Source organism: Camelina sativa, chromosome 16 (genome assembly GCF_030686135.1).
Source record: "Camelina sativa cultivar CO46 ecotype springtype chromosome 16, ASM3068613v1".
NCBI classification, from domain to species: domain Eukaryota; kingdom Viridiplantae; phylum Streptophyta; class Magnoliopsida; order Brassicales; family Brassicaceae; genus Camelina; species Camelina sativa.
The window spans coordinates 28,835,871-28,849,349 of NC_141895.1; the positions used below are offsets into that span (position 1 = coordinate 28,835,871).

Here is a 13,479-nt window from a genome sequence, read left to right on the forward strand (position 1 = left end):
GTAAGAGTTCAAAAGATTCGATTCACCAACAAAAAGAGAGTTCAAAAGATTCACGGATTTCAAAACCGGTAAAAGAACCGGTCCATCAACAGCTTTAACAGTACACAACAAAGCTACACATGTTACAAGTAACTTTATGTTACTTTGATTAGTAACTCTATGTATATAATTAGCTTATTATTATTAAAAAACAAAAAACAAGAAGCTCTACTTTCAATAAAATCCACTCTTCTTTATTAAGAAATGTGAGGCCTATAAGAAAATGCTAACAATGGTTAGTTATAAAATATAATACTTTAGTTAACAGCCTTATAATGTGCTGTCATGTGTCTTCAAAACTACACTAATCTGATCTCTAATGGATGTCTTAATCCATTCCTAAGTTTCACATTGTTTTGCATACTGATTAGTGGATCCAAACTAGTCTTGAGACTCTTGACCTCAAGATACAATTTTAAAACTGTGTTTTTGTTTGTTGTCTCAATATGCTTTATTTACCCTTTTGAGGTACCTAAACTTTGCTGCAAAAGGTGCATGAACATCTTTGTGTCTTGCTTTAGCCTTCTCTCCACTCTACAGATTATGATGGGATAATCGACAGCACATTATGACTCACAAAAATTCACATTATAAGTTTTTTTTTTCTTTTCTTTTTCCTTGGGCCCTTCAATTTTCTTCCTCACTTTTAAAATATGCTTCCAATAATACTTTATCAAACAGTCTACTAGAGATAATTCCCCACTAGGCTACAGATGTATATTCTCTTTTTTTTTGGTAAAATGTATATTCTCTTTATATCTTTATATATACAATATGCACCTTTTTCAGTTGTAGAAATTAACCGCAAGTTGTATTATTATTTTTATATAGGTGAACTGAATAAATAGATACGAATATTAAATTCTAAAGGGATGTAGCAAGATTTGTCTTGTTTGAGATTAAAAAAACAGTTATATATACTAATAGGGAAATTAGTATATGAAAATTTATTTTATTTTATATTAAAAATAAAAAGGGCATTTTTCTTTTTTCTTCGTTTGCGTAGGGCATTTAAATACGCCAGACGGCCCTGAAAGAATCGAATGTTTTTAAACATTGCCCAATGATGGAAATCTTGGCATAATGTTTCAATAGAAGCATCAAATGTCGTTGATGATGTTGATGAGAAGTTTACGACCTATACGATAGTCTATATAACATTAATACGTGCACAAAAACTAGATCAAGTTAGGATTTTATATTTTTATTAATTCTGTAATGGATAATAATATATAACAAACCATAAGACATCCTTCCCTAAGCTTCACAACTCGATACTAATAAAAATGAGGAATATCTTATCTCTATCTAGTATATTATTATACCGTGTGGGAACCTCTGATCCATGCCATGTCTCTACTCACTCAAGTATGACCCCCATTACAGTATATATTAACATACATAACTTTAAGTCAACTATAACATATGTATATTTATTAAAATATAAATGGATTAAGGTCTTTTAATGATACCACACTTTTCTTACTCCAGTGAAATTTTATCTTTTTATCTTTTTTTTCTTTTTGTTTTTTTTTTCCTTATGGCAAATCGCTTGTAGAGTAAAGCAAAAGCAACGAAAGTACTATTTGCTTAAATATTTACATAATGTTGTGGCAGTAAAGCACTTATTCTACCCAATTTATCATTATAGAGAATTCTACAGCAAACAGTTGATGTATATCTTTTACATGTTGTTAGAAACTAACGGCTGCTATGAAAAAGAGATACTAATGGATGTTACCAATGCTTTCTTGCAAAATATAAATGCTCACGGATATATCTTCGATTTTCTACACACAAAAAAACGAGTTTATTGTTTATAGACTACATAAGTCACGCTTTAGGTTGAAACAAGCTTCACGACAATGGATCTTAGATTTTACGTATGGTTTTCAGTTTTCACGTAGTCCTTGGTTGATACTACTTTGCTGTTAAATATGAATAATTCATGCATCTTTCTTGCTTTACTGATGAGATAGTTATTAATTATATTGCTTTAAAATCTCTTATGTTTGGTTTGTGCAGTGAGTTCAAACATCAAGGATCTATGTCCGTAGTTTTTTTTTTTTTTTTTCGTGGACTGTTAGTGACAAGTTCTTTCAAGGACATATCTTTCTTTTGAGGAAGTAGACACTGGATCTATTAGAAGATGATGCATGCTCGTTTAACTTGTAAGCAATTTTGTTCTCGTATATACATGCAATTCTTAGGCCAATTAAGTCAGTTTTTCTTTTTTTTTTCCACGATCATATATAGTGATGTTCATTTTCTGTATGCACACTGACTTCCGAAACATCACAAAGCTTCTTCACGTACGTACGTAGTGTATACCGTACATCACTACTTGTCTACTTTTACTCAAGAGAAAAATATAAAGAATGAAATGAAGAATTAAAGTGTCTGATTTGAGGCTGAAACGAATCTAGACATCGACTTAATTATGAAAGAGGAAGAAAAAATGATATTGGAATTTGATTCCTTGTTACAACTTACAACATAGATAGTGAGTGCGGTGACTCAGCGCTTGCATTTTCCATGTCATCCGATCCTACTGCGCCACTTGTTATAAATTGAAGTACGAAACCATCAAAATCATGAAACCAAGCTAGAGTCAATGACATTTAGCTGTTAGTGAATTATTTATTTTGCATTTAAAATATTCTTAATTTGTTATATAGGTTGAAATCTGCTAATCTTAGGTATCGGATGCAAAAACTAGATAAATTCAATCTAAAGATGTTTTGACATGAATTAGGAAAATTATGAAACCAAAGTAGTTTAATAGGAAATAGGTAGGAAATTCACGATATAAGGGCATGCGCTACTTAGTTCTTATAGGACAACTTGAGGTTCTGTTTCCCATTATCACATACCAAATCGATTTGATAAGAAGTTGGGTAAGTATAGTTTTGGAATGCGGCAAAGAGACAACTCATCTACTTTAGCACATGTCGTAATCCAAATAGAGATGAACTATTATTAGTGGCCTTACATTTAAAATTTTAGTGGTCATTCGTAGAATGAGCTCTGATATTTGTATAGCTTGCATATAATTTGATAGAAATAGAGTTTATGTGGCTTCTTTCACTAAGTTATATAGTCTACAATTAAAAATTTCCTAAAGGATCATCATATATGGATGAGTTAATTCTAAAAATTTAATAATTTGACGAGTTGAAAAGAGTACAATCACCTTTTTCCTCATTTGGGTATGGAGGCCGCAAGTTGAGCTAGCCCAGTGATGCAAGAACTTACCACGGTCCATCCCTGATTTGTACAACACCTCTCTCTAAATGTTAGAAATACAAGGACACTTTTCTCACGAAAATCAGTTTACATATATATTTAGGTGCTTGGAGAGTTTTCTTTCTTTTTATTAAAATTTGTATTATATATATCGCAACGGAGAACTATTTAAAGCTTAAATACAGTACGATACAAATCAATGTACTGAGAGTCATTAACAGCTTCTTGTACATTAATTATAAGCTGATCATATATGACATGTGTTGATATTGAGTTTTAATAAAGAAGTATCACACATCTGTCAAAAAGTGGAATCATAGTATGTATGTCACTAATTAATGACTTAAACTCAGCATATTTGTAACGCTGAGATTCGAAAACAATATACACTAAGGTTTCTAACATGGGAGTCGTTTGATTAATTTGTTTTTCTATATGATGCAAGAGTTAAAATAGAGGAGAGGGAGATATATGAAAACAAATCAAGAAAAGTAGCTTGTGAAAAAAAAAAAATATAGCTTGTGGTAAAGCTCAAGAACGAAGAATCATCCTTGAACAGATAGAGACTGAATGTTTTCTTGTGTTATTAACAAGCCACAAAGGCAAAGATATATACAAACCTAGACTTGGTGAAGAAGCTATAGACTTAAATGCCTAATTACAATAACGATATCAATTAGAGATATGTACATCTATATGATCATAAATGAATAGATAGCATTTCCTTATATAGCGAGGTTGTATTCATTCTAATACTCTCTCTCAAGTTGGAGACTGAGGATCGTGAAGGCCCAACTTGCCAATGAGACCTTCGAAATCCCGACGTCCTAAGGCTTTGGTGAAAACATCCGCAAGCTGAGACGCTGAACAAACAAAACGAAGTCGAATGAGTCGAGCTTTAGCTGTGTCACGCACGCTGTGACAATCGAGTTCGACATGCTTCGTACGCTCATGGAAGACTGGATTTGCAGCTATATGAATCGCTGCTTGACTGTCGCAATACAGATCAATCGGTTGGGCTTGCTGGACGCCTAAATATTCTAACAAACCTTTTAACCATTTGAGCTCACGAAGTGTTAAAGACATATTGCGATACTCTGCTTCCGCCGAGGACATGGAGACAACATTCTGTTTCTTTGATCTCCAAGATAAGGGCGAGTTGCCAAGGGAGACAAACCAGCCAGTGAGTGAGCGGCGATTAACTGGACAACCCGCCCAGTCTGCATCACACCAACCAGTGAGCTGCAGGTCATTATCTGAACTTAAAAGAATACCTTGGCCATGGGAACCCTGTAGGTAGCATACCACGCGAAGAGCAGCATCCCAATGAGCATGTGTTGGTCGTTGCATAAACTGAGACAGGATGTGAACTGAGTACGTCAGATCCGGTCTTGTGGCAAGAAGGTAGATCAGGCGTCCAACCAGGCGGCGATACCGCGCGGGTTCAGCTAACAGAGGGCTGTTGACGCGACCAAGAATGTGTTGCTGTTCCATGGGGAACGTTTCAGGTTGACAGTTGAGAAGACCAGTTTCTTGGAGAATATCGAGTGCATATTTCCTTTGGTTGAGGAAAATCCCATCGGTTCTCCTTGTGACCTCTATACCCAAAAAATATTTGAGAGCCCCGAGATCTTTCATGTGAAAACAAGTACTCAAATACTCTTTGAACTTTGAAATTGTTTCTAAGCAGCTTCCCGTAATGACTAAGTCATCCACATAAACCAAAACGTAAAGCTGAATAGCACCTCGTTGTAATGTGAATAACGAGTAATCTCGATAAGATTGTTTGAAACCATACCGAAGTAATGATGTCTGCAGTTTCTCGAACCAGCATCGAGGCGCCTGTCGAAGGCCATAAAGAGATTCCCGAAGGCGACAAACAAGGTTGCGTTCACCATTCTCAGGATGAAAACCCGGAGGCAGTTTCATATAAATTTCCTCATTCAAATCGCCATGTAAGAATGCGTTATGTACATCCATTTGATGTAAGGACCAATTTCGAGCAGCAGCAACCTTGAGTGTGGTTCGAATGGTAGTCATCTTGACCACATGGGCGAAGGTTTCTGAATAATCGACACCCTCCTTTTGGTTGTTGCCAAGAACTACTAAACGCGCTTTATAGCGCTCAATGGTGCCGTCGGCAAGAAATTTGATTCGGTATACCCATTTGCATCCTAGAGCTTTCTTACCTTTCGGTAATTCAGTGATGTCCCATGTGTGATTAACGCCATGAGCATCAATTTCGGACCCCATGGCCGCAGTCCACCGCGTGTCAGTCATCGCATCTCGGAAAGTGGTGGGTTCGGTGTTGTGTGTAAGGGACATGATAAAAGCGCGGTGCTGTGGAGAGAATTCCTCAGAGGTCAGAATGTCCAAAATTGGGAAAGGACATGTGGGTTCCGGCAAAATCGGACCAGCAGTCACCGTACGGAGCACAAAATCCTTCAGTTTAATTGAAGGTTGCTTTGCTCGCTGTCCACGACCCAATGCTTCAACCGGTGCAGGTTCATCGTCGGAGGAGCCCTCCCTGTCGTTGGAATCGTCAGGCTCAACCGTGTGATGAGTATCAGCGGAAGAAGAAGACGATGATGTGTCTGCTGGGCTGGGCTTAGGCCCATGACTAATAGAGTTTTCTGGCTCATTTTCTGGTGTTGGATCAAGAGGCCCAGATGATGTTGAAGAGTGAACAATGCCGTCACTAGGTACATCAACATCCGGAACGAGACTTGAGTCACCAGTAGTAGGAGATGATGGGGATTCATCAAGAAGCCAATCACCATCTAAGTTGACATCAACTTGAGAAGCACCGTGAGACAGATCATAAGACGGAAACACACCCTTAACAAATACTACATCACGAGAGACAAAGATTTGCTCTGTTTTGAGATCAAACAGAGTCCAACCTTTCTTGCCAAATGGATATCCAACAAAAATGCATTTCTTACTTCTAGAGGCGAATTTGTCACCACCCCGCTGTTGATTGTGAGCATAGCCTAAACAACCAAAGACCTTAAGATTATCATACTCTGGAGCAACACCGTAAAGCAGTTCATAAGGGTTTTTCCTTGGAGTAACGGAGAGGGCGTGCGATTGATGACATAAGCAGCAGTTAAAATGCTCTCGCCCCAAAATTTCACAGGTAGATTGGAATTAAAAAGCAGAGCTCGAGCAACGTTTAATAAGTGACGGTGCTTCCTCTTTGCTCTCCCGTTTTGTTGTGGTGTACCGACGCATGACATTTGATGAATGATACCGTGTTCAGCAAATATGTCGCGCAGACACACAAATTCGGTGCCGTTGTCACTTCTGACAATTTGAACTTGCTTATCAAATTGGCGAGACACAAGTTTCATAAAGCGGGAAAATATATTCTTGACTTGAGCTTTGTCGTGGAGCAAATATACCCAAGTCCCGCGTGAAAAATCATCAACAATGGTTAGAAAGTAGTTGGAGTTGCAGGTACTAGGGTCCCCATACATCCAAGTGTACTAATTCAAAAATCCTCGACGCTTTATTAATACTTGAATGAAACGTATCGCGAGTTTGTTTAGCTCGCAAACATACATCACAAGATGAAAAATCAGAAACTCGTTTACTAAGAACTGGAAGCAAATCATAGACGCCATTTGACGGATGGCCAAGCCTCTGGTGCCAAGTATCTTCGGCTCCATTGTTATTCATGCGAAAAGCAGAAAAAATTCCTATGCGTCGGAAGAAATATAGATCTTCTCGTAATTCACCTGCGCCAATCAACGCCCTCGTTGTACGGTCCTGTAACACACACCCAATGTTAGCAACTTGCATCACACAATCGCAGTCCTTTACGAGTTGTGAAACAGAGAACAGATTACAACGCAACTGAGGAACCAACAATACATTTTGCAATGAGAAATTATCATCGAAACAAACTGTCTCTTTCTTGTCTGTTGTAGTCGTATGACCATCAGGAAGACCAATTTGACAGGATAGGATTGTTGTTATATCACTAAGAAAGGCAGAACTACTTGTCATATGATTAGAAGCGCCAGTATCAAGAACTCAGTCAAGAGAATCAGGCTTACCACTTAGTCGATTTGATGGCCCCTTGTTCTGGTTTTCGAGGAGCTGCATCAATTTCTTCCACTGATCATTATTTAGACCATGTCTTCCACTGATCATTATTGAGACCAGTGAAACCACTCCTTGAAGCTTTGGCGCTGTGATCTTCAGATCCTAAGACCTACGTTGCATTAGCTCTTGCAACTCCCCCAGATCCACGGCCACGAACTGATTTGCCTCCTCTCTCACCCCACTATTGTGGATAACCAACCAGTTGAAAACATGACTCCTTGGTATGGCCATGTCGTTTGCAATGAGAGCAGAGAAGCTTGCTTTTATCTTCTGGTGCTTTAAAAGGTTTCGCGAGTTGTACTGCAAAGGCTGCAGCTTGCGTGCCTTGCTCCTCTCGATTCCTCATCACCATACGTACACGTTCCACTGCTTTCACCTTGGAATAAACTTGATTCAGGTTTGGGAGTGGCTCGCTGCTGATGATTGTTGTGAGGAGACCACCATAAACCTCATCGTTAAGACCAAGAAGAAACTGATGCACATTATCATCCTCTCTTTTCTTCTCCAACTGAAGACGCAAGTCGTAGGTACATCCACTGCATTGACACGTCGGGAACTGATCATAGTTCAACAGATCCTCCCACAGGATCTATAATTTTCCAAAGTAATCAATAAGGCTCATCCCTTGTTGACGACAGTTTGCTAACTCAGCCTTGATCTCTTGAATTCTTGGCCCATTGCCTTCAGAAAAGCGATCTTTGATCTCCTGCCATAGATCCTTCGGGTTGTCTTTGTTACCAAGTGTCCTACGCACCTTTGGTTCGATGGTGTTGAGAATCCATAAAGGCACCATGGAGTTGACGGACATCCAATCCTCATACTCCGGTGCGTCCTCCTTTGGCTTCTCCATAGTCCCATCGACATATCCAAACTTTTTCTTCACACGCAAAGCAGATCTGATTGCTTGCGCCCATTCATCAAAATTTTCACCGGTGAATTGCACCTGAGCAATGATTCCGCCGGGATTTTCAGTTGCAGACAACTGATATGTCGAGTTAGTTTTTCCGACATCAGCCCCTGACTCGTTTCTCACATTCTCACTGTTTTCAACTTGTTCACTCATTTTTGTTTTGCCGTGATGGCTCTGATACCATGAACAGAAAGAGACTGAATATTTTCTTGTGTTATTAAACAAGCCACAAAGACAAAGATATATACAGACCTAGACTTGGTGAAGAAGCTATAAACTTAAATGCCTAATTACAATAACGATATCAATTAGAGATATGTACAGCTATATGATTCTAAATTAATAGATAACATTTCCTTATATAGCGAGGTTGTATTCATTCCAATAACCTTCAACTATAGAAAGTTGCCAAATTTGCGAGAAAAAAATATTTGCAGTATTAGCTCATTATACCTGATTCAGTGATTCAGTTATGTGTGCATGTGGATCAGTTTACCTGATCGTCGTAAATTGATTGTTTCATGGAATATCATGAAAAATATATCATACAAAATATTACGAGCTTTTCTAAACTTTTAGCAAATGTTTTTCCAGATTACTAGTGACATAGTCTTTCAAAAGTTTATAATTTTTGTTAATAAAAAGTTTGGGGCATTGCTTTCTATAAAGAAAATGAAATATGGGGAAAACAAGAAAATAACAATGATATATTTTTTTACATAAATTCATAAAAAAAATCCAATGACAGTAACATCGGAAATTACCGAAAAATTATGCTACTGTATCTTTAGAAATAACGAGCATTATTTGATGTAGTTAAATTTTAAGTTGTGTTTTAATTTACAACTTTTTATTTTTCTTATAACATTTTTGCAAGTATAGTAAGTACGAATATTGAACCCTATTTTAATTCTATTTAAGTTTCTACATAAGAATATGAGAACTTTATTTTTATGAGTGAATTAATATTAAACTGAAAATGTTTTATAATTAAAACTATTTTTGCTAGATTTAGGTTGTTTATCAAAATTTAAATTAGTATGCATTTATTTTAGTAGAATTTATATCATGCAATTTATTTTGTGTTAAATAGGGAGATGGAAATGTAATGAGATGATATTAGATAAAGAGAGGCCATATTTATTCATTTAAAAACTAGATATTCATTTAGTAAAATATAATATTGAAAGCCAAGTTCTGAAATATTAATACCTACAGTATGTAAAGAAAACACATGATATTTTCTTTTGATAAGTGGTATACAAAAGCCAAGATATAATTTAATATCATTTTATAAGGTGTCCATCAGATTCTCTCTTACAGTCTCCTTATAAATAATAGCTTGATCATGATAACATGTGATAAAAACCCACACTCAAAAATATCTCTCCTAATATACTCTCTTTCTCTCTCCCTGGTAACTGATAACAAAAAGGTTTGTTGAGACAAATCTACAGATATGGAAAAAGTGAGAGAGATTGTGAGAGAAGGGAGAAGAGTGGCAAAAGAAGACCCAAGGAGAGTTGTTCACTCGTTTAAAGTGGGTCTGGTTCTTGCCTTGGTCTCTTCTTTCTATTATTACCAACCTCTCTACGACAGCTTTGGTGTTAATGCAATGTGGGCTGTTATGACGGTTGTTGTCGTCTTCGAGTTCTCTGTTGGTCCGTCTTCGTATTCTTTATTTTTAGCTTTTTATTATTACTCTCCTTCATGATCTTTGCATGCAGCATGCATGCCATGCAATACGTAAATATTACAAGAACCAAAGTTTGGATAACAACATGATCACGTGTTATAGTTAAAGATCTCACTTTAATTGTCGTTTGTTATAATATACTTAGATGGTGTGTATATATATATATATAATATTAGGGGCCACGCTCGGTAAAGGATTTAACAGAGTGGCGGCGACACTCTTCGCCGGGGCACTTGGAATCGGAGCACATCACCTGGCCAGCATGTCTAGTGCAACAGGAGAACCCATTCTTCTTGCAATATTTGTCTTTGTACAAGGTATATTTATATAAATTAAGTCATATATATAACCGTAAGGAAGAAGATATTATTGTTTGTTTGCATTCAAGTTTGTTTCTGTATTTACATGTTATAATATAACATTTATTGGCTATTGTTCCTTGAGTCCTTTTCATTGGCAGAGTTCGATCATCTCTTTGAATAGTATGGGTTGATTCAATTCGTGCTAAACGTTTGAGCATGTAATGTTAGAATTCGGTTTATTGAAACACTTATCCTCCAGTCCGGATTATAGTTAAGCGGTTGGGAAATGGAAAGATATATAGTAAAAGTTAGCGTTTGAGACAGATGACAGCCAAAAATTGATAAATTAGTACTCGGATTAATGTATTTTTTTTTTTTCCTTTGGTTTGGTGTTAGCTGCGTTGTCGACGTTTGTGAGATTCTTCCCGCGGGTGAAGGCGAGATACGATTACAGCCTGTTGATATTCATACTCACTTTTGCGTTGATATCAGTGTCGGGGTTCAGAGAGGAGCAGGTTCTAATGCTGACCCATAAGAGAATCTCCACAGTGATTATCGGAGGGCTCAGTTGTGTCCTTATCTCCATCTTTGTCTGCCCTGTTTGGGCCGGCCAAGATCTTCATTCACTCCTAGCCTCTAACTTAGAGAAACTCTCCTTTTTCTTGTTAGGTATCTCCCTTTCATTATGATTTTTTTCTGATTTGAACAGTATAACTCTTTTTAAGGTTAGTTTGGAACTCTAGATGCGTGGCAGATGTTTTGCCACTTGGTCACGCTTCTTTCTCGTGGGAAAAGTTTCAAGTTTACTTATTCGCTCCCATTTTGTGTGATGACTAATAAGGATATTTTTGATAATGATCTTTAACAAATATAACATGTTAGAGAATTTTGTATTATTGTTAAAATCTTTATTTGTATGAATTATAATTTTATTCAAGTTGGGAGGACATTAATAAAAAAAATAAAAGAAATAATTTCATAGAATGAAATTTTATATACTTTATCAAAAAATAAAAAAGATTTGATATCTCCGTTTAATTTTTCTTTTTGTTTTAAGGAATTATAAGTTTTCTGTTTAAATAGTTAAATAAAAACATAAACTCCCTGATTGGATGCTAATTTTTTAAGAAATAGTTTTGCAAAGTTAACATCAACATATTTTTTTCTAGGTAATTTAAAAAGTTGGTGTATATATAAAATCCTACTATATATATTACATTGGATTTAAACTATGATATGAAATGCAATATTTTGTTTTTGCTATCAAGAAAAATAAAATTTGGAGTTTGGCAGATTTTGGGGACAAGTATTGTGAAGCTGTAGGAAATGATGACACCAAAGAGGTTGACAAACGAAAAAAGGATTTTGACAACTATAAAAGTGTTCTCAACTCAAAAAGCAATGAAGAATCTTTGGTTAGTGGTGTACCCTGAAATTTTCACTTCTTGCTTTATTTTCACCACTATATCTCATTTCATTATGTTTTTTTGTCGTTTTCTTATATAGGCTAATTTTGCAAAATGGGAGCCTGGTCACGGCCAATTCAGATTCCGACACCCTTGGAAACAATATCTAGCTCTCGGTGAACTCATCCGACAATGTGCTTACCGTATTCATGCCCTCAATTCATATCTTAATGCTGATGATACTAAGGTATTGTTTCACCAAATCTTCGTAAACTTGAAACCAATATAATGTTCTTGATGTAGGTTTTGTAAGTTAAATTGAAAAACAGTTTTGCCTTTAGAAGCCTTCTCAAAGTCTTACGAAATAATTTGTCTAAACCACTTTTCTATAAACTCCTCATTTATTTATTTTAAAAGGTATTCATTCGTTTGTTATAATTTTTCAGGTACCAGTTGATATAAAACATAAACTACGAGAACCATTGAAAAGAATGAGTTTGGAGTCAGGCAAAGCGATGAAAGAAATGTCAATGTCGTTAAAGAAAATGACGAAACCATCTTCATGTGATATTCATGTCCAAAACGCACGATCTGCATGCAAATCTCTCACCAACTTACTTAATTCAGGCATCTTGAAAGAAGTTGAGCCACTAGAATTGATTTCACTTCTGACCGCGATCTCCTTACTCATCGATATTATTAATCTGACAGAGAAAATCTTGGAATCCCTACATGAACTAGCATCTGCTGCAAAATTTAAGGACAAGATTGAACGGCCTTTGTCTTTCGAGAAAACAAATGCCAAAAGCATTGTTTGTGTCCGGCCGATCAAATGTCAAGATGATCATGTGATTACAATTATTGAAGATGATGGTAATAATGATGACACATCAAAAAATGATAATTGCTCGAAGGAGGTTTCGAACCGTGAGAAATATGAAGGCAGTGATACACATGTACACATAAAATGTGTTTCATGTGGTGGTCACACATGTCTTTGTGATGTCGTAGAATGTAGTAGATAATGGTAGTCCTAAAAGAATTCATAATGATTAATTAATTATAACTTTGATTGATTCTAATATATATATGTTGTGATATATATACTTCCTAAACTTATTCAAGTCCTACTCATATGATTTGTGAAGTACATTTTAGAGCCTAAACTTAATGTTATGAAAATTACTAGGAAGGTCACTAGAATTAAATATAACATCTTTCTTTATAACATATAATTCCATTACTAATCAATTAATTATATATACAAACCACATCAAATAGGTTATTACATTTACACCATTGATGAATGAAATGTGTCTTCAACTTCAGTATGATTCTAACTAATATTGTAATTTAACATTTAATTATTTTTTGATTACTTGGGTATAAAAGTTGTTTAATTACGTTTCATAATTTTAAATTCCAGAAATAATAACTAGTATATAGTATGAAATATTTTGTGCATTTATCTTGTTTCTATTTTGTGAAATATTTTGACCTTGATAGAAGTTGGGTGACTTATCGACAGAGAAGAACACATCACCCTCCACTACCTTTCTCAATGATCTGTAAGAAGGAAGCATATATATATATATATATGGCGAATAAGAGTCCTTACAGAGAGCTAAAGAAGAACTCTCCATCAGCAAGTTGGCATACCTTTCCAATCATTTAAATAATGTTGTCCATGTGTTCACTGACACTAGGCTGGTGGTTTGCGGGTTGTAGACAGTGAAGAGCCCTTCTGGTTGAAAGACAATCATCAGAAAG

General features: G+C 35.9%; 2 protein-coding genes across 2 annotated transcripts; one reads left to right on the forward strand and one right to left on the reverse strand.

Annotated features, from left to right (window-relative positions):
- Nucleotides 1-7,504: 7,504 nt before the first annotated feature.
- On the reverse strand, nt 7,505-8,458 carry LOC147926062 (uncharacterized). The gene is made up of 3 exons (XM_087492855.1): nt 8,043-8,458; nt 7,697-7,931; nt 7,505-7,576 (listed from the first exon to the last, which is right to left on the reverse strand). The coding sequence occupies exons 1-3, from the start codon at nt 8,456-8,458 to the stop codon at nt 7,505-7,507; spliced, it is 723 nt and encodes a 240-aa protein (XP_087348981.1).
- Nucleotides 8,459-9,626: 1,168 nt separating this feature from the next.
- On the forward strand, nt 9,627-12,809 carry LOC104752624 (aluminum-activated malate transporter 7-like). The gene is made up of 6 exons (XM_010474815.3): nt 9,627-9,966; nt 10,178-10,318; nt 10,700-10,972; nt 11,597-11,718; nt 11,810-11,956; nt 12,156-12,809. Exons 1-6 carry the CDS (start codon nt 9,765-9,767, stop codon nt 12,732-12,734), a joined length of 1,464 nt encoding a protein of 487 aa, XP_010473117.1. The 5' UTR covers nt 9,627-9,764; the 3' UTR covers nt 12,735-12,809.
- The last annotated feature ends 670 nt before the right edge of the window (nt 12,810-13,479 follow it).